Source organism: Magnolia sinica, chromosome 3 (genome assembly GCF_029962835.1).
Source record: "Magnolia sinica isolate HGM2019 chromosome 3, MsV1, whole genome shotgun sequence".
Lineage (NCBI taxonomy): Eukaryota > Viridiplantae > Streptophyta > Magnoliopsida > Magnoliales > Magnoliaceae > Magnolia > Magnolia sinica.
In genome coordinates this window covers 61,751,740-61,770,478 of record NC_080575.1, presented here as the reverse complement: position 1 = coordinate 61,770,478, position 18,739 = coordinate 61,751,740, and the positions used below count along the sequence as shown (strand labels likewise).

The 18,739-nt window shown below is 41.3% G+C and overlaps 1 protein-coding gene across 3 annotated transcripts in view; it reads right to left on the bottom strand.

The window, feature by feature from the left end:
- Positions 1-9,023: 9,023 nt before the first annotated feature.
- Positions 9,024-18,739, bottom strand: part of LOC131239959 (uncharacterized) — a 55,484-nt gene continuing 45,768 nt past the window's right edge. For all 3 annotated transcript variants that reach the window (XM_058237925.1, XM_058237926.1, XM_058237927.1), the window contains one exon: positions 9,024-10,153. In XM_058237925.1, the coding sequence (XP_058093908.1) occupies positions 9,734-10,153 (420 nt within the window). In that variant the 3' untranslated portion in view covers positions 9,024-9,733. The remainder of the gene's footprint in view (positions 10,154-18,739) is intronic.

The following is an 18,739-nucleotide window of genomic DNA, read 5'->3' as shown; positions in this document are numbered from 1 at the left end:
AGCTCTTCGAATCTCTTGGTGGCCGATGCCTTCGCCTTTATCACCCTTCGACACCTCCATTTCCACTATGGTTGTTAGGTTCTGAGTTGGTTAGAAAGGCGGTTGATTGCCTTGAGACGCTAATCGAAGACCGCGCACTCCAAATCGGCCGATTTCTTTTCAACCATGTGGACTCCATGCGGCCTCCAATAAAGACAGTCAGGTCCTGATAGTCGGGCTAATCACAGTCTGGAAAGAGCCGTTGGGTTCGAGGAGGTTAGTGAAGAGGTTGTCAAGTACAGCCTCCATGGACCATAACATCTCCTTATTGAAGCGATGTTAGGAAATCCAGCACAGCTGATTTTTCCAAGTTACTTCATAGTGGGCCGAGAAAATTGCAAACTCGGCGTGAAGGGCCGATAGTTGCATTAATGAAACAACGCATCAGTCAAGCTCAGAGTCGGCCTTAGAATATGCCTCCCCAAGACACTGGAGTTCCAAGATGAGTTTTAGAACATCCTGTGGGGGCTTATCATTTCAAACGCACCAGCAACGTCCCTAAAGAAGGGGTAGGAATCGTGCATGAAAGATGAGAGGGATAAAGAATCGATCCCCTCTGTAAATATATCCTCCAGGATCTGTTGGGATAGAGAGAAGAGCGAGGAAGGGTTCATGGCTTCCAAGAGGTGTCGCTATTAGGACTTCTCGTTCGTGGATGGCTACAAATTCAATTTTTATGCTTTTATATATTTGAGAATGTGCAGTTAATGTGCACATTGGATAAAGTGTGACGATTGGGAATTCGAAGCTAACAGCTGGGATGGTGATTCGTTTCCAAGATCATATGAGAATGTAGCGAAATAAATGGGATTGTCTCGAAAAATATGCGCAGTTCTTCCTGCTGAGTTAGCACATGATAAGGCATTAAAAAAACGGTCAAGGGTTCGAGTATCCACAGGTGGTAAAATTCCACTAGCGTGAGTGTGTGGGAGTGTCTGTGTGTGTGTAAAAAAAAGCATTAAAAAAACGACTAAGTGTTGGATGACCAACTGATAGTACATAGAAACGCCACCTGATATCTTTGGATATGCTCAACTATGATTAATCATCTAAAACCAATCGCTGAAAAAGTGCACGCCATGCAAAATAAACTTTATTAATTAGAGAAAAATTTATTCAAAGTTTTGCAGGCCATCGGCCGCATTCTAATATAAAGGAAATAAAACAGCTAAAGATAAAGGACTCAGAGCAGTCGAGCTATTCAAATTTTCATCCCCTTAAATTCCTCGAGGAGAGCTTGCATCTCAACTTGATTTTTCTCCTGGGTCAATGCCCAACCCGCACCCCTTCTCGATAATGATCGGCAAGAGGTGAAGCAACTGTTCGACACGGATATTGTTGGAGGAAACCCTATTCTCGGTTGCTCGCTTAGCGCCAAGATTCATCTTCGATCGTAATTGATAAATAGTGATATGTTCATCCAGGAATGAGAGATCATCTAGGATGACTACATCTTTTGCAAAATAAGTGTGTTATCATTCCTTGAGCTCCTTCATTAATTTAGTTCGATAAGCCTGCAACGCCCTTAACATAGTTCGGTTGAACTTATGTGTTTGAGCCCATTGTAGTCAATTGTGTTATGCCATCTCGTGGGTTTCACTCATTTATGTCGAATCCTCCTTGGTTGATGCTTGTTGGCAAAGGTATTCTGAGATTACTTTGGTGTCAAATGTCAGTTCGAGAAATCTATTCCCCATGGCAAACAAACGTTTTAGCTTCTGGAGAAGTTCTTCAAGAGAGGCTTTAGATTCGAGCGTTAATGATGCCTCTATGACAAAGTGATTTGCATTAAACAGTAATGAGGATTGAGAGAATTCTATCAATCATTATTCAAAAATCTTCTTCAAGTAACTTTCAACACCAATAATAAAGGAATAAGGTTGGGAAACCATAAGAGAACAAAGAGTTACAAATGATGTTAGTATGAATCCGAACAAGATCTGAATCAGTTTAAATAGGTAGCTCAGACACCCACAATCTAGAGCAATCATGGCAACAAAATTGCTACATATTTCAAGCAATCAGGGACGTGTAACAATTAAGGTTATACGTGCAGAATGAGCCCACGATGCACTAATGTTCCAAGTCAGCAGTTAGTTACATACACAAGATGAAAAATAAGTCAAGGCATAAAGAGAACAAAACAGGCTCAACGGCCAATCGTATTGATAATTGATTTAGATTACAACTCAAAGGATGTGAAGTGCTGCATCAATCCCATTATGGTATCCAATTGATTTTTCGCAGCCTATAAAGTAGCCTCCTACTTGGCCGTTGATTGAAATAGTCGACTGATGACGGCTATTTGGGACTTCACATATGCAGCCAATTGTTTGACCATCTTCTTGCGATGTATATGTTCAATGTACTTCTTTGCATACTCCTTTAGAGTGAACAACTCTGCCTCTAAAGTTGTAATCCTAACCTCCATATTCCTTAGCTCGATGTCAAAAGCCCTTAATTTAGCGGTCTCAGACGCAAGGTCCTTAGCGATGTCTTTTATAAAGGCCCTTTAGGACTTGGTTGCAGAGTGATCTGCCTTGAGCCGGTCAACAATGATGTGAACATAGTGGTGTGTCTTGATAAGTCCCATAAACTCTTAAAGACCTGATACATTTTCTACCAAGGTAGGATCTGACTAAGAATAGACGTGGTATGACTCAACCAGTCGATCGAGTTTGTCGTCCAGCTCGACATTAAGGCATCCACACAATCCCATTTGCTGAATATCTTAAAGCTCTACCTTGAGATCTTATTGGTTGCCTGTGAGAGAATGAGACTCGGTAGCAACAATATCTCCAGAAAGGGCCCTCTTAAATGAAGAGACGATATCTTCGTAAGAAGGATCCTCACCATTAGAAGTGAAAGCATCATCCGCTTATGTGGGTTTTGAGACAGACAATGGGTGAGAGCTGGGCTCTACGTCCTTGACCATTATCACTTCCTCGGTAGCAACCGCGGCTTCTTCAAGGGTAGGAACCTCTTCAATCACTAGAGGAGTTGGTTCTGCAAGAGAAGGGAGCATCAACTAGCAGGATGGTTTCTCGGTCGATCGATGGAGGGGTACTTCATCCATGCTTTGATTAACCGTAGCAAAAGGACGGGGAGGAATAAGGATCATATATTCAGAGTCAGTGGGGAGAGTGATGACTTCGAGAGGGCTGTGAGAAGGGATACCCTCGGTGCTAACCGTTGTCTCAGAGTCAACTATCTAAACTTCAATGATCATGGGAGCATCGACCACTAGTGGACATGGTTGCATTGGTTGTTCCACGACAATTTGTTTGTCTACGACTATTAGCTCCTAAGTAATTATAAAAAGGAATAAAGGAAATAAGCTTATATGAAAGCAAATTGTTCAAAATAATCATATATATATAGGCAAGCAGTCTCCACCTAAGTTAGATCAAATGGCTTATATGATGGGTCGATTACCAATGGCCTAAGGATTTTTTATTAATGTCGCTAGCGATTGAGTCAAAGTAAGGAATGATGACGAATTACAATGATAATGAGTAAGATATCGCCCATTAAAAGGAAGATCATGGTCATTTAATCTCTCTCTCTCTCTCTCTCTCTCTCTCTCTCTCTCTCCTACAACCATTTATTCTAGCATTTGTCATAATGAGCCTCTTCATGACGTTTCAAGCATTCCTTGATCTCTTTTGAGTAATCAGTAATGGATAAGCCTGGCAAGTACTTGGTTTTGAAGTATTTTTAGTACCTGATGGTCATCAAGGCCCTTGAGACGCAGGCAGCGGTCGAACCTTGATTATTGTTGTTGATGAAGGATGAGCAACGCGCCTAAGGACAAAGACAGGAACTTTTATGGGTGGACCGAGCGGAGCACTCAGGTCCAGGATTCTTTTTCGGGCTGGAGGCTAAGGAGCTGGTGAGGGGTAGAAGCAGCGAAGATCTTTGTCACAACCTCTTGGCTAGCAAGAGCAGCAATAGCGTCGATTGGTGGAGCCTTAGAAGGGGAGGTAATGGTCGATCTCGTCTTTGGCTTGCTTATTTTCTTACTTGGGGTGGTGGCCGATGAGGTCGGTGCTCTCTTTTTCCCTTTATGTTCGAGCTGTGAAGAGAAGTGATTGACATTATCTTGTGGGGATTTCTTCAATAGCTTTTAGTAATGACTCTCCCACCAGTTGAAGAAGTTATCCATTACTTGTTGTCGATTCAGATAACTAGAGAGTTTGAGAGCATTTACGGCCTTTCGGAAGGAAGAATGCAGAGAATGGTAGAGAACTGAGTCAGTCACAATAAGTCAATTGAATGGTTGTTGGTTACAGTATTTGTGAGTAAGAGGGCAGGGGATGCATTGGACGAGGCCGAACTACCGAGCAAGTATCTGCGGGTAGTATTGCTCAACCCCAGCCTTGATATTCTTGCCTTGCTCAACCGATCCCCCATATGGTAGATCTCGACCAATGATATAACTTTCCCAAGCTTGGTGCGATTGGGTTGTTGCCTCATTATCATCTGACAAAAATCGGTTGGTAAGCCAGCTAAGGCCATATTCTCCATTGAAGAAAGGCATGAAGGACCGATTTTTCTTGGTTTTATTCAGAGAAAAGAATAGTGAAGCCGTGTATACTCCACATGCTTGATGCTTTTGGAAAGAATGGAGAACTCGGTCGCCATACGAAGTATAAGCGATATCGGAATGAGTGGGAAGATATACAAGATTGGGGTAGAAATACTCGTAAAGCCATATCTGTAGGAGCCATAACGGTCCTCCTCCAAAATACAAGTTCTTTTGGGTAACTCCATAAATCCCCCTGTATAGGTGGCCGAGCACGTAAGGTGCTAGAGTAAGCCTGAAACCTTAGGCAATGGCTTCGGCCAGAGGAACATACTCTGTGGTGATTTGTTGTGCATTCACACAAAGCAGATGCTTATAGATCTAAAGAAATAAGAAGGCCATATGCTCATCTTTATCGATTGGGCTGTTAACATTATGGTAGGCCTTCATGAAGTGGGAATACACCCTTAGACTCCCACTGGAAAAATCATTGCTTTGCCTAGGCGCAAAGTTTGGATAAATGGCAGTATCGAATGGAAGTAATTACAACTCAGCCGAGATATTTAGGATAGTTAGGCTCATAGGACCACAACCAAAGAAGAAGGTGTTGGTCGACATACTCTACAAAGTTGAAGCAGCAAGAAGAAGGGTTGGATTTGTTGGATATTCATGAACGAAGAGTTTGATGCATTCGTAGATGTTAACTAGTCTCCAAGTCGCTTCATGCTGGGAAGATACAAGAGCAAACCAGGGTTCCCATTCCAGGAGTGATTTCGGCCACACCCTAGGGGTCTTCACGGCATTTGTGGCATCGGGAATGGATTCTAATTGGATCAGCAGCGTCTCCCCAAGGTAGATGGGGAAGAGCGTATCCATTGCTTGAACCTCATACATCTTCGTCGCAGGAGAGAATGTAGGATCCGAGCACAGATAATCGCCCATGGGTGATTGAAACATGGTTTTTTCAACACACTTATCTACAAGCGTGTCCATCACAATCATCAGATCAGTTTGGAGGAAGGCTGGAGTGGAAGAGGAAGAGGCGGTCATTGCTTCAAGGAATAGATCGAGAGTAGGAAGCACAAGAGTTTAGAAGAAAAGGAAGAACAGATAATAGAAAGCATAATAAAGAGAAAAGGTTTGAAATGACGCTTATATCGGCCGAGGGAATAAAGCATTTATTAGGGCATTGTTACAGTTTTGTCAGGAATGAGGTAAGGGCACGTGTCGGCACGAGCTTCATCTCCTGTTTCGATAAAGTGCGGTCGTCACTGACGTGTTACGAAGAGTTGGCCAAAGGCGGTTAATGCCTAGACAACATGTGTACATAATAAATGCTGCATTAATGAAGGGTCGCACATCGCTTTTACTTTTTTCCGAAGGTAAAGCGACGTGGGGGGTAATGTTCATCCTTATCATCACCATACCCCGTTACAACCAATCAGGGGGAGTTACGTGTAATCTGTACAGATATGCGTGGTGCATTTGAAGATATATAGATATGTATGAAGGAGATTTCTCGATAAGTGTTGGAGTGTATCAGATGATGCTTTGTATTGCTCAAGCGTTCGATGAAGGAGCAATCGTGTGCGAACAGTTAGAGGATGGGTGGCAAGAGGAGAAGCGTTAAGAGAGCAATAGTGGAGAGTGTTATGGAAACCGTCAGAATATGAGAAGAATCTAGATGGTTGGATCAAAGATATAAATAGCAAAGCAAAGCAGTAAGGAAGATTGTCTCATTCCAACCCAAACGAACCAAATTTATCTTTAAATTATCCTATCAAAATTACATTTCATAGTGTAATCATTTATTTTCCTTATTAATCAAATTACATTCTATAGTGTAATCTTTACTTTTTAAGCTCGCCATTTATATTTCGTAGTGTAATCTGTAGAGGTAACCAAGTAGCCATAGTTTCTAACTGTAATTTGAGTCTACGCCTGAATGCTAGATTCAGTTCAGTTCATTAGTCGGAAAGGTGTCTTGTAGCTGCTCTTCATGACCAACTATAAAAATTCTTTTCTCATTTTCAATTGATCTGTATCGAAAGTCCTTTCAAGTGGAAGGTAAAAGAGTAACCCATCATAGAAGACTAACCCCACCCTCTGACTATCACCTGATCGGATTTTACATATTGAACGATTGACCGAATAGGTGACCGATCACTTTACTTCTCGATCATACACTATGTGCCTGCATATCTTGATGCTTGAGGTCATTGTTGTTCAGTTTGAATTGAGGCGGCCTGCACCCAGTGAAGAATTCGTTTGAATTGAGGTCGCCCTTGCACCCAGTGCAGAAAACAGCGGCAACAGATTGAACACCTACTTGGGGCCACAGAAGCACGGGATTAGGCTGATATTTTTGCTTTCCCTTCATACCAGTGGGTAATTTACCTTATGAACGGGCTACTGGATGGCATATAAACGTCAAAGTGGACCCCAAGAAGAGTTCGACGGTAGGCAATTCCATTCTTACCGTTTCCTTTGCTGTGGCCCCACTTGAGTTTTGGATCTGCTTCATTTTTTGGATCACGTCCTAGAATAAACTGACAAAACGGGTTGACGGGTGGATATAACAGAGACATCAGGGTGGGCCTCACAGAGCTCAGGCCCACAAGGGATTCTGCAACAGGCGTCAGCATGGCCCAAAAATCAAACTCACCGAATGAATCCAGCCGTTGAATTTTTAGAGTTGAAAATCAAGCAGTCAAATTGGTTAACATCCGCCTGTTATTATTCTGCATCCAATGGGACCCACAGTTTGGACAGTTGAGATTGTACTCTCGTGAACACGGCCCATATCGTGGAGGTTTTTCTAAGCTCCCAGGCACACCATTGCACCTGCTAGAATGGCACAATGCATACAAGGTCCACGCCTTCCATGATTTGGGCCACATTGTTCAGATCATCTGATCCAAAAAAAATAAAAAATCAGGCCCGTTCACTCGTACAAGACAAATAGAGAGCCTAAATGATCTTATCCTAGCTGTCCATTTGTTCTGTATGGACATGGCCAATCATTCAAGTAATCTAGCCATCGTGACCCACATCATAACAAGCTCTGATATTGCACACGTGCGGGCATTTAGATGAGCAGATTTATACACGCCTGCAAGAGCTAAGCAAAAAAGCTCTGGTGGTGAATGGCTTAGGGCCTGTTTGGCCGGGCGGATTAAGAGGGATTAGGAGGGATGGGATGGTAAAATCCCGGGACATGCCAAATGAGCCAAACAGACCTGATGAACTTGACCCGGGATCTAGAAAACCCATGGATCTTAAACCAATCCACTGACATCACCATCATTACCTTGAAATTGATCCCATCCCTCCTAATCCTGTTCAATCGTGCCTGGGGCGTGTTTGGTTGGACAGATTGGAAGGGATTGGAACCAGGATATGCCGGGCGTGCCAAACGGACTCGGTGAACTTGTCCCAGCATATAGCAATCCCATGGATCTTAAACCAATCCATTGACACCACCATCATTACCTTAAAATCCATCCCATCCCTCCTAATCCAATCGGTCCGGCCAAACAGGCCCTTATAGGTAGACTCACAAGAGTTACGACACTAAGGTCATGGTTTCTGTTCGAGTGTGGGTGTGTGCCTACAACACCAACAACAACAACAATTTTTATTTTTTTATTTTTTTAAAAGCCCCACGATTTCCACTATTGAACATACTGCTTTTTTTAATAAATAAAAAAAAAAACCCAGTTACTGTGCAAGGCTTGACCCGTCCACAGTGGGGCCCATAATATCAACTGTTTAGATCAGAACATGAACCATGGGGCCCACATGCCCCCACTTTTGCAAACTAAAAACCAAAGCAGGTCCAGAAAAAAAAATAAAAAATAAAAAATAAAAAAAAATCAATCCATCCAGACAAAATATATACTGGCCACATTTGGACATTTTTGTCCACAATTAGTTTCCATCCATGGCATTGCACACAAGGCAGGTATTAGGGACACATGTTCCATAGGGCCCACTGTGATTACTGTAATATCAAAAAAAAAAAAAAAAAAAAAACGGGGGAGTAGGGGGGCGTTCATTAGATTTAGAAACAGTAGGGTGGGGTGGTTGGTCGTGCAACGTTCAACCCATCTCCTTCTCTCTGCAAGCACACGAACCTACCTGGGTAGCCTCTTTCCACATGCCATGCCATGACATACCACCCAGTTTGGAATAAAGCCCATCACAATAGGCCCAGACCAACAACAAGTTCAAAATATGGTCTGGAGCCAGCCCAGGCCTCACCAATGCTTTTGCCTACTTCCAGTAAGACCTACCTTGAATATATGAACCATTTATTATTATTATTATTAATTTTTAATCTCCCTCTAAAGAAGAAGATTTACATCATATTCTTTAACTCAGCACACAAACATGTACACAACAAGAACCACCCCACCCAATTAACTCTGTCCCAATTAGACAATCCTCACTATCCAAGTAAAAGAACAGATGTTTATACCATGGACAGTGGTCACAATAGCCCTTGCTGTAGCATGCATGATTCTTTCACTGATTATTTTCCAAAAACCAAAGTACAGTGTTGATCAAAGGCCCACAAAAACAGAATATTCAAAACTTATACATTTGATGCTCTCTCATGGACTCCCCCATGTTTAGTGTATGCCTGGAAGTGTCTAAAAAAATAATAATTGAGAATGACAAGCTTACCACCAGGAGAACATTTCTTAGTTTCATGCAAGTACTTGAATGTACAAAATCCATATCTTGGAGGTGGAAATGCAAAACTAACCATAATCCACCTGTGCAGGTTTTCTTTTGGGATCCACTGCAAAACGCTCAGTCAGTATCTCCAAAAAGGATAGATAGATAGGAATGCAACAAACCTTTCCACACATCGGTGAAGGTGCTGATGGACAGGATCCTGACCATGCTAGTCCCACCATCGATGATGCTACAGAAGGCTCCTGATTGAGAGATGCCAACCCTTTGATCTTCATACTACCCTCCTTGGAATGCAGATCATTGACACTGATTGAATGCGTGTGAATCTTCCAATATGGGAGGTTCTGAGGGCATCCCCTGTCCGTGATGGTCCATCAGATCAACAGTTTGGATCACCAAGCCATGGGACCCAAGTGCGAGGAATATTTAGCATAAGCAAACTGTATGTTTGCTGCGCACATGGCCCTAGGATTCCTTTTTCTGATACACCCTTCCCAATATCAGAGAGAAGGCCCTCTCCATCTCAACAAAAGGATCCCCCAAAACATCCATGGCTCTCCAAGCAATGTGCTCGTCAGGCCTAACTAAAATGGCACCTCTATTCGTCATCCGACACATTTCCCACCATGACAACGCTGAAGATGATCTCTTAACTTCCTCGACATCTATATAATTCTCCCATGGAAGTAACGCTGGTTTACTTCCATCTGTTAGTTCATTGGAGGAACCTTGTGGCCATATGATACACACCTTGAGTGACACATTGAATCCCGACGCCACCTTGAAAGCAGCACATCCAAGATCATATGACTCCTTGATTGGTGCTATAATGAGAACGAATTCAAGCTTATGTCCCGATATCAAATCCAAAGTAGACAGCATCACCTACATAATCAGTTTAGACTAATAAGCTAGATAGAAATAGGAACACCAATGGTAATATCGCAGTGAAAGGTCACATACAACACTTGATAGAGGATAAGGCCTTAACCACCAGGAATAAAGCCAAGCTATCACTGGGGGGGGGGGGGGACCTTACATAGTGCACACATGCAATAAAGCTCGGGTACACACCACACATAGGTGCAAGATCCAATCCATCCATCAGTTTGGTCCGACCTTCTACATGTTTTCCCAAAAATAAAAATGATCCACTAAGCATGTTGAGCCCAACATTGAAAACAGGTGGGTGTGTTAGAAAAATTCAGCCAAGTTTACATAGCAGTAAATTTGTTTTGCAAACTATAGCAACATGATTCTTGGGCTAAGGGATTAATATATTGGTGCCTTTCTGATGGATGGATTGAATCTTGGACCTATCATACCATGTTGGCACATGTGGAGCGTGTACATGGGCTTTATTGCACACATCTATGCGCTTAGCAAAGCTCAGTTGCTTTAAAATTTAGAACACTGTATTTCAAAAGGTTGGGAAGAAAAAGAAAAAACATGTTTTCTTGGGTTAACTGAATTAATCTTCTTCTTTTTCTTTTTCTTTTTTTCTAAAAGTCATTCCAAAGAAAAGGAACAAATGCGGTAAATCTTTCAAGGGCTATTTAAAGACAGGAACTAGTCATCATCATCATTGACAGAACTGACAGAGAAGAACAGTTTGTGGAGGAATTACTTGGAGAGGAAAGATTCCAAAGAGAGAACTATATGAGATTGCTATATGACTAACCTATCATCGTCATCGTCATCATCTACACATCATCCCTAATAATTGGGGTCGGCTATATGAATCCTATTCTACCATTTCACTCTATCAAGGGCCATACCTTCAGTTACGCCATGGGTCATCAAGTCTTTTCTTACTACCTACATCCACGTCCTTTTAGGCCTCGTCCTTATAGGGCCTTCAACTTGTACCAACTCACTCCTCACCATCGTAGTTGTTCTCCATTGCACATGATCAAACCATCCTAGTCTACTTTCCCTCATCTTATTACCTATTGGTGATACTCCTAAGTTCCCTTGAATGCGTTAATTTCTAATTCTATCCTTCCTCATCTTGCCACTAATCCATCTCAACATGCTCATTCCAGCTACACTCATCCTATGAACATGTTGTTCCCAAATTGGCCAACATTCTACCCATATAGCATGCTGGTCTTATAGCTATAGTATACAATTTCCCTTTCAGATTGAATGGTACATGACGATCCCATAAAACTTCAGGGGCATGTCTCCATTTCTTCTACCCAGCTTGAATTCTATGGGCAAAATCCTTTTCAATCACTCCACTCTCATAATTATTCACCCAAGGTATTGAAAGTGGTCATTTTGGGAAACTTCTTGGTAAGCAATCTTAATTAATTCCTCATTTTCACTCCCACCATATATTCTGTTTTAGTCCAACAAGTTTTAAATCCTTTAGGGCGTATTTGGTTTTCCAATTACAACGGTAAATGGCTGGAAATGTGTAATGATTACTTACTCCTCTAATTGAGTGGTGACATCACCTACATTTGACTTCAATGATGAGTTTGCTACCATTGTTTGTTTTACCCAGACATCATTGTAAAAGGTAGCTTTATTTTGTAAAAATGTAATGATTACAATTTCTTTTACCTATTTCCTTTACAAGTGCATTTGACTCTTGATTTACGAGTCATAATTCTTGTTTAAACAAAAACCATAAAATGATAATGATAGCTCATTGACTTTGCATTACACAAGAAATTGGAAAACCAAATAGGCCCTCAGATTCTAAAGCACCACTCCCGTAAATCTAGCTTTATGTTATGCCCACCCTCATCTTGTCAATTAAAACTATGTTATCTACAAACAACATATCCCATGGGATCTCTTTCTTTAAATGCCTCATTAACATGTCCATAACCAATTCGAAAAGGTACGGGCTCAATGCCAACCCCGGTGAAACCTTACAGTAATTATAGTACATGGAACTGACTCAGTCACTTGTCTCTCCACTAGTGGTCCTCACATTTGTTATCGCTCCCTCATACATGTCCTTAATTATGTCAATATGTCCGCTTGAAACTCCTTTCTTTCCCAACACCCACCAGATGAACCCATTGGGGACCGTATCGTATGCTTTCTCTAAGTCAATAAAGAATAAAGATCATTTAGAGATCCTTCTTCCTTATACTTCTCCATCAATTGTCAAAGTAGGAAAATAGCTTCCATGGTAGACTTCCCAAGCATGAAACCAATTTGCTTTTTTGATACATTCGCCTCATGCCTTCGTCTTTGCTCAATCATTCTCTCCCAAAGTTTCATATATATGGCCCACAAGTCAAATCCCATGATAGTTAGTTCAACTCTGTATGTCTCCTTTATGCTTATAAATAGGTACCATGGTACTTTCCTCCATTGTTTTGGCATTTTCTTCAATCTTATAATCTTGTCGAATAATTTTGTCAACCAAAATAACCTAGTATTGAATTTTATTAAACAACCCACAAGCAATAGCTAGATGAGGAAAGAAAACAGAGAAACAAAAAAGCGAAAGTAGCCACTAGCTACACAGAAAACGCAACGGCATCACACAGAGATGAAGTTGAGAGGGGTTAACCATTCTGAAACTAGTAATGATATGGAAACCACAATAACTTCAAAAGGAGAGGAGTTGCAAAACCATCTCCAATTCCTCTCACTCCATATGACCCACCATATAGCCAGTAACGTGATTAACCACTTAGACTTGTCTCTCTTACTCCCCACTGCCCCCATGCCACACACAAAGGAGCTCCCTAACCGAACCTGGCATGACCCAATGCACCTTGAAGCATGCTCAAAAATATTCTCAAACTTTGATCGTTAAAGGAAAAAAAAATAAAAAATGAAAAGATGGTCTATGGTTTCCTCTTCTTGCTCGCATAGACAACACATATCAAGGATGATCATTGATCTCTTCTACAAGTTGTCTATAGTGAGATCTCTTTGCCGACCTACCAACCAAACGAAGGCATGACGCCCTTGGGATGCACTTTTCCCATTGCAAAGCATCTTGTCGAAAGACTTCACTGAAAAATGACCCGAGTTGTGCTCCTCCTAAACCATTGAGTTGGCCTCCCCCATAGGAAACACCAATTTCAACCGATCAAGCAAGGCAATGAACTGATCGGCTTCAATACCCGTCAGGTTTCTTCTAAATGGAGGAGCCCAACGGACAATTGAACCAGATAAGGAGAAGCAATCTGCCTAACAGGGCGTTCCCACACCATTTGTATTCCCGAAACCTAATTCTAGAACCATCTCCCATCAAGAAATGAACCCCTCAATCAAAGACCCCTCGAAAGCTAAACACCGATTTCCATATGTAGGATGCTCTATATAAAGAAGACCTTCTAGTCACCCATCCCCTTTCCTCAATGCCATATTTGCTAGCAATAATTTCATGCCAAAAACTCCATACCTCCGTTCTGAACCTCTATAGCCACTTCCCAAGGAGAGGTGAGTTCATACTAGATAAATCCCGCACCACCATGGACAAACAGCCTACACACCTCATTCCAATTAAGAAGGTGGAACTTGTTATCTTTTATTAAACCTCTCCAAAGAAAGTCCCTTCTCATCTTGTCCAATCTCGCACGCACTAATTGAGGGCATTTAAATAAAGACATGAAGTATATAGGCATATTAGAAAAGGTTGCCTTAATTAGAGTGAGCCTGGCTCTCAAGGAAAGGTATTGAGTCTTCCATTTCGACAATTTTCTTTCAATAATTTCCATCACCTTATCCCATAAGTGCTTGGTAGGTTTCCCTCTACAAAGCGGAAGCCCTAGATAAGTGGAGGGGAGGGTACCTGCCTTGCAACCAAATAACAAGGGGAACTTGGAAGTCTCCTCCTTGGATAAATGGAAGTCCAACATTTCGCTCTTTCCAATGTTGATTTTAAGCCCAAAAAACGCTTTAAAACACAAGACTGCTTTCCACAAGTCGTCGATCATATCTTCATCAGCATCACAAAAGATGATCGTATCGTCGGCAAACTGGAGATGGGATATACGATCGCCTACAGCAGCCACCTCAAAACCTTAAAGACCACTCACCTAGCCCCTCGCGAGCATCCGATTGAAAGCTTCCGCAATCACGAGGAATAGATATAGAGAAAGAGGACCGCCTTGCCTTAAACCCCTAGACGCCTTAAAGTAGCCTTTTGTGGAACCATTGACGATGGCGGAAAAAGCTGGAGACCAAACCCACACCTGCATCCACGACCTTCATTTCACCCCACATCCCATCCTGACTAGCATATAGTCCAGAAAATCCCAATCGACATGGTCATGAGCTTTTTCCACATTGAGCTTACAAATGATTCTCGGTTTCTTTTCCTTGACATGAAAGTTCAAACACTCGTGAGATATAAGTGTGGTGAATTTGTCTCCCCTCCATAAGGGCCTCTTGATTGGGGGAGACAACATTACCCAACACCTATTTTAATCTAAAAGCAAGCACTTTAGCCAGAATTTTATAAGGGCTTCCAAGTAGGCTTATAGGTCTAAAATCCTTCAGATCCTCAACTCCTTTAATCTTCGAAATCAGCGCAATAAACGATGCTCTTAGTTCGGTCGAAATTCGGCCCTCGTCGAAGAACTCTTTGATGAAAATAAATAACATCTAGGTTGACTGTACTCCAATACACTTGAAAAAAGGCCAGAGGAAAATTGTCTAGTCTAGGAGCTTTACCTCTCCCCAAACTGTCCATTGCAACCTTGATCTCATCATCGGAAACAGGCATCTCCAAACAACCAGCTGCTTCTTTTGAAAGACAATAAAAAAAACAAATGATCTAGACGTGGTCGCACCCACAAGTCTTTGGACAAGAGCTTGTGATAAAAGTCCACCACTGCTACACTAATGTCCTCTTTCTTCTCCATCCTTACCTCATCTACAAGAAGGGAGCATATTCTGTTATATCTAGCCCCGATTGATGCTATGTTGTGGAAAAAACTAGTGTTCTTGTCACCCTCCTTTAGCCACAGTGCATAGGATTGTTGTCTCCACATGATCTCCTCCTCAAGGAATTTAGAGTAATTGGCCTTAAGAAGAGTTCTCCGCATTATCTCCTCAAAAGATATAACCTCCCCTTCTTCCTTCAGATCAAGCACATCAATCTCGTTGAGCTCCTCAGTCATCACTTTTTCTCTAACCACCTCAACGCTCCAACGTTTGAGTTTTTCTTTCAACAATTTCGGCTTCTTGTGAAGCCTAAAACCAGTTGTTCCCTCAACCTGAAAGGATTGCCACCATCCTTCACAAGATTGGAGGAAAAAAATAACCCAGTATCTCCCATACATATCCAAACGCCTATTGATAAACCATCTTGTCCTTCCTGTTTTCATCTTTCTCAAACCTTCTTTCACTTCAGATATCTTAATCCTATGTAAGTTTCTGTGATCTCCAACATCATTTGAGTTTATGGATCCTTCTATTCCTTTGCTCTCAAAGTGGTCATTATTTAACAAGTTTTGAAAATAACTTCTCTAACTTTCATTGATCTCATTGTCCTTTACTAATACCCTCTAGTTATCACTCTTAAGTGCATCTAACATGATCTAGGTCCCTACCCTTCCTCTCTCATTTTTTGTAAGTTTGAAGACATCTTTCTCACTTTCTCTTGTCCCCAATCTATTGTAAAAATCATCATAAGCTTTAAATTTAACCTCGATATTTTCTTAGCAATCTTTTTGGCATTTCCGTGTTGTTCAAAATTTTCATCATTTCTAGTCCCTTGTCAGGCTTTGAAACATGAACGTTTCTTGTGAATAGTTTTTTGTACATCATCATTCCACCACCAAGTTTCCTTATTTCGCTTTTCCCTCTAGATACTTTTAAAACATTTTTTGCCAATTTTCTAATGCACTCGGCCATCTCATTCTACATGACATTTCTTCTTCGACATTCCACTTTTCTTCTTCCACCAATTTATTTCTGAATAATATTGTTTTCTTTCCTTTTAAATTCCACCACCTAGTTTTTGGACATTTATTAATTTCACTTCCTTTTTTTAGAGAGATAACAAGAGCATTTATTAAGAAACCCGCCTAGAGGCGAGAAAAGAACACACCACAACACTAAAGCACACAAGCAAAAGACGAGATAGCAACCTTAACTACCTTAAGGTAAGGAGCCCAGCCCAAAACAAAGCCCTTGATAATTAATGCCCACCACCCCATCTATTGAGGATTTCTCATTTCTGAAGCACCACCCATTTCGCACTTTCCATATGGCCCAAAAGATAGCCATAATAAGCCTCACAATCACCTCACAAACGATCCTCCACAAACATCGGCATAACCCAAGACGTTTGAGACGCCTTAAGGAAATAACCCCACACTTCTCAAGAAAAAGAGAAGTGAATAAATAAATGATCGATTGATTCCATGTTCTCCATATACATCAAGCAGATGTTCGAAAGAATTAGAGACCTAGGTTGTAGATTATCAATAGTCAACACTCTCTTCCTAGCAACCAACCACACAAAAATGCAACTCGGGGAGGGTGCCATAAAACCAGTGATGAAGCGGATGAGAGGGTATGGGAATGCAAGGGCCCAAGGAAAGAATATTATAAAAAGAGCGAACAAAGAATCTACCAGATTGGTGACCCGACCAAATCATGGAGTCTTCTTCTTGAAGCGAAGGGATTGCATTCTTAAGATCCGGAAGGATAATAAACTCACCAATCTCCTCATCTTTCATATTCCTTTCGGCAGGAAGGGCACTAAATAACCAAATAACCACGAAAAGAATAGCACCACTCAACTGAAACTAAGTGGTCAAGGGGCCAACGCAACAAGCCTAGGAAACAAATCTTGGAGTGGCTCATCACTACACCAAACATCAACATAGAAGCGGATGTGCTTTCCATTCCCAAGATCAAATGCAATAACTCCCAGAAATAGATGTCCAGTCGCCGCTATCGCCTTCGATATACTAGAAGCCCGATACAACAATGAAGACTTGACCTTCCAACCTCCCTCTTGCACTCCATATTTGCTAATAATAATCTCTCCAAAGCCCACCCGAGGTTGTTCCCAGTTTCCAAAGACACTTTCCGAAAGTGCAATATTTGTGAAACCCGAATTTTTTTTATCCCTGCTCCCCCTTCCGAGATCGGCTTGCAAACCTCCTCCCATTTTAGGAAATGGAACTTGTGGCCATCCTTAGCCCCTTTCCAAAAGAAATCTCTCCTCATCTTCTCTAGACCATCCAACAACGATTTGGGACATTAAAAAAAGACGAAGTACACTGGCATGTTAGAAAAAGTTGCTTTAATGAGAGTCAATCGGCCTCCGAAAGAAAGGTAACAACACTTCCTACTAGTAAGCTTTCTCTCAATTCTTTCGATAACCCTAGCCCATAGATGCTTAGCGAGCTTCCCAATACAAAGAGGTAAACCCAAATACGAGGAGGGGAACGACCCTTTCTTATAACCGAAAACATTCGCAAGCCACAACAAATCATTCATTGGATACATGAACTCCTAGCATTTCACTTTTTGCCGCGTTGATCTTTAACCCCGAAATAGCTTCAAAACTAACCAGAATTTTGCACAAATTATCCACAAAGTTCGTGTCCACATCGCAGAATAATAAGGTATCATTTGCATATTGAAATGACTCACTTAAACTCCATTTTTAGCCGCTTTAAACACTCTAATAAGAAGACCATTCTCCTCCCCCTTGTATAGCATCATGTTCAAAACCTCTCCAATGACCACAAAAAGAAAAGGGGAGAGGAGTCCACTTGCCTTAGGCCCTAAGCAGCCTTGAAAAAAACAAATGGCAACCTAATAACCAGGACGGAAAAATGAGCGGATTGCACACAAGTCTTCATCTACAACTTCCACTTTTGACCACAACCCACCCGTTCCAACATGTAGTCTAAGAATTTCTAATCGATGTGATCGTAAGCCTTTTCCAAGTCTAGTTCACTTCCTTTCATCCATCTATTGATGTAAACATCCATAACCATTAACCTATGTTGCGCAATCAGATTCTCTCCTAATATAATCTTGCAATCCCTACATATTGATCATTATATCTTTCTTAGCAAAACGAAATCTATTTGGCTTTACATGGTACACTTTCAAAAGTTATTAAATGTTCATCTCTCTTCAAGTATATGTTTGCTAGAGTTAAATTATATGTCATAGTGAAATCAAGGAAAACATCTCCCATCTCATTTATTCTCTCAAAACCATATCCTCCATGTACACTCTCGTATCCTATACTTTCTTTTCCCACAGGACCATTTAAATGTCCTCCTAGAAATATCCTCTCTTCATTCGGAATTCCTTGCACCAGTCCATCCATATCCTCCCAGAATTGTCTCTTGATTCCATCATATGCACTAACAACATCAATTATCTCCTCTCCTAACACAAGTTTTATTAATAAAATCCTATCACTTACTCTCTTTACATCTACAATTTTATCCTTTAAATCTTTATCTACCAATATCCCTTACCCTATTTCTATTATTGTCCTTTTCTATACCA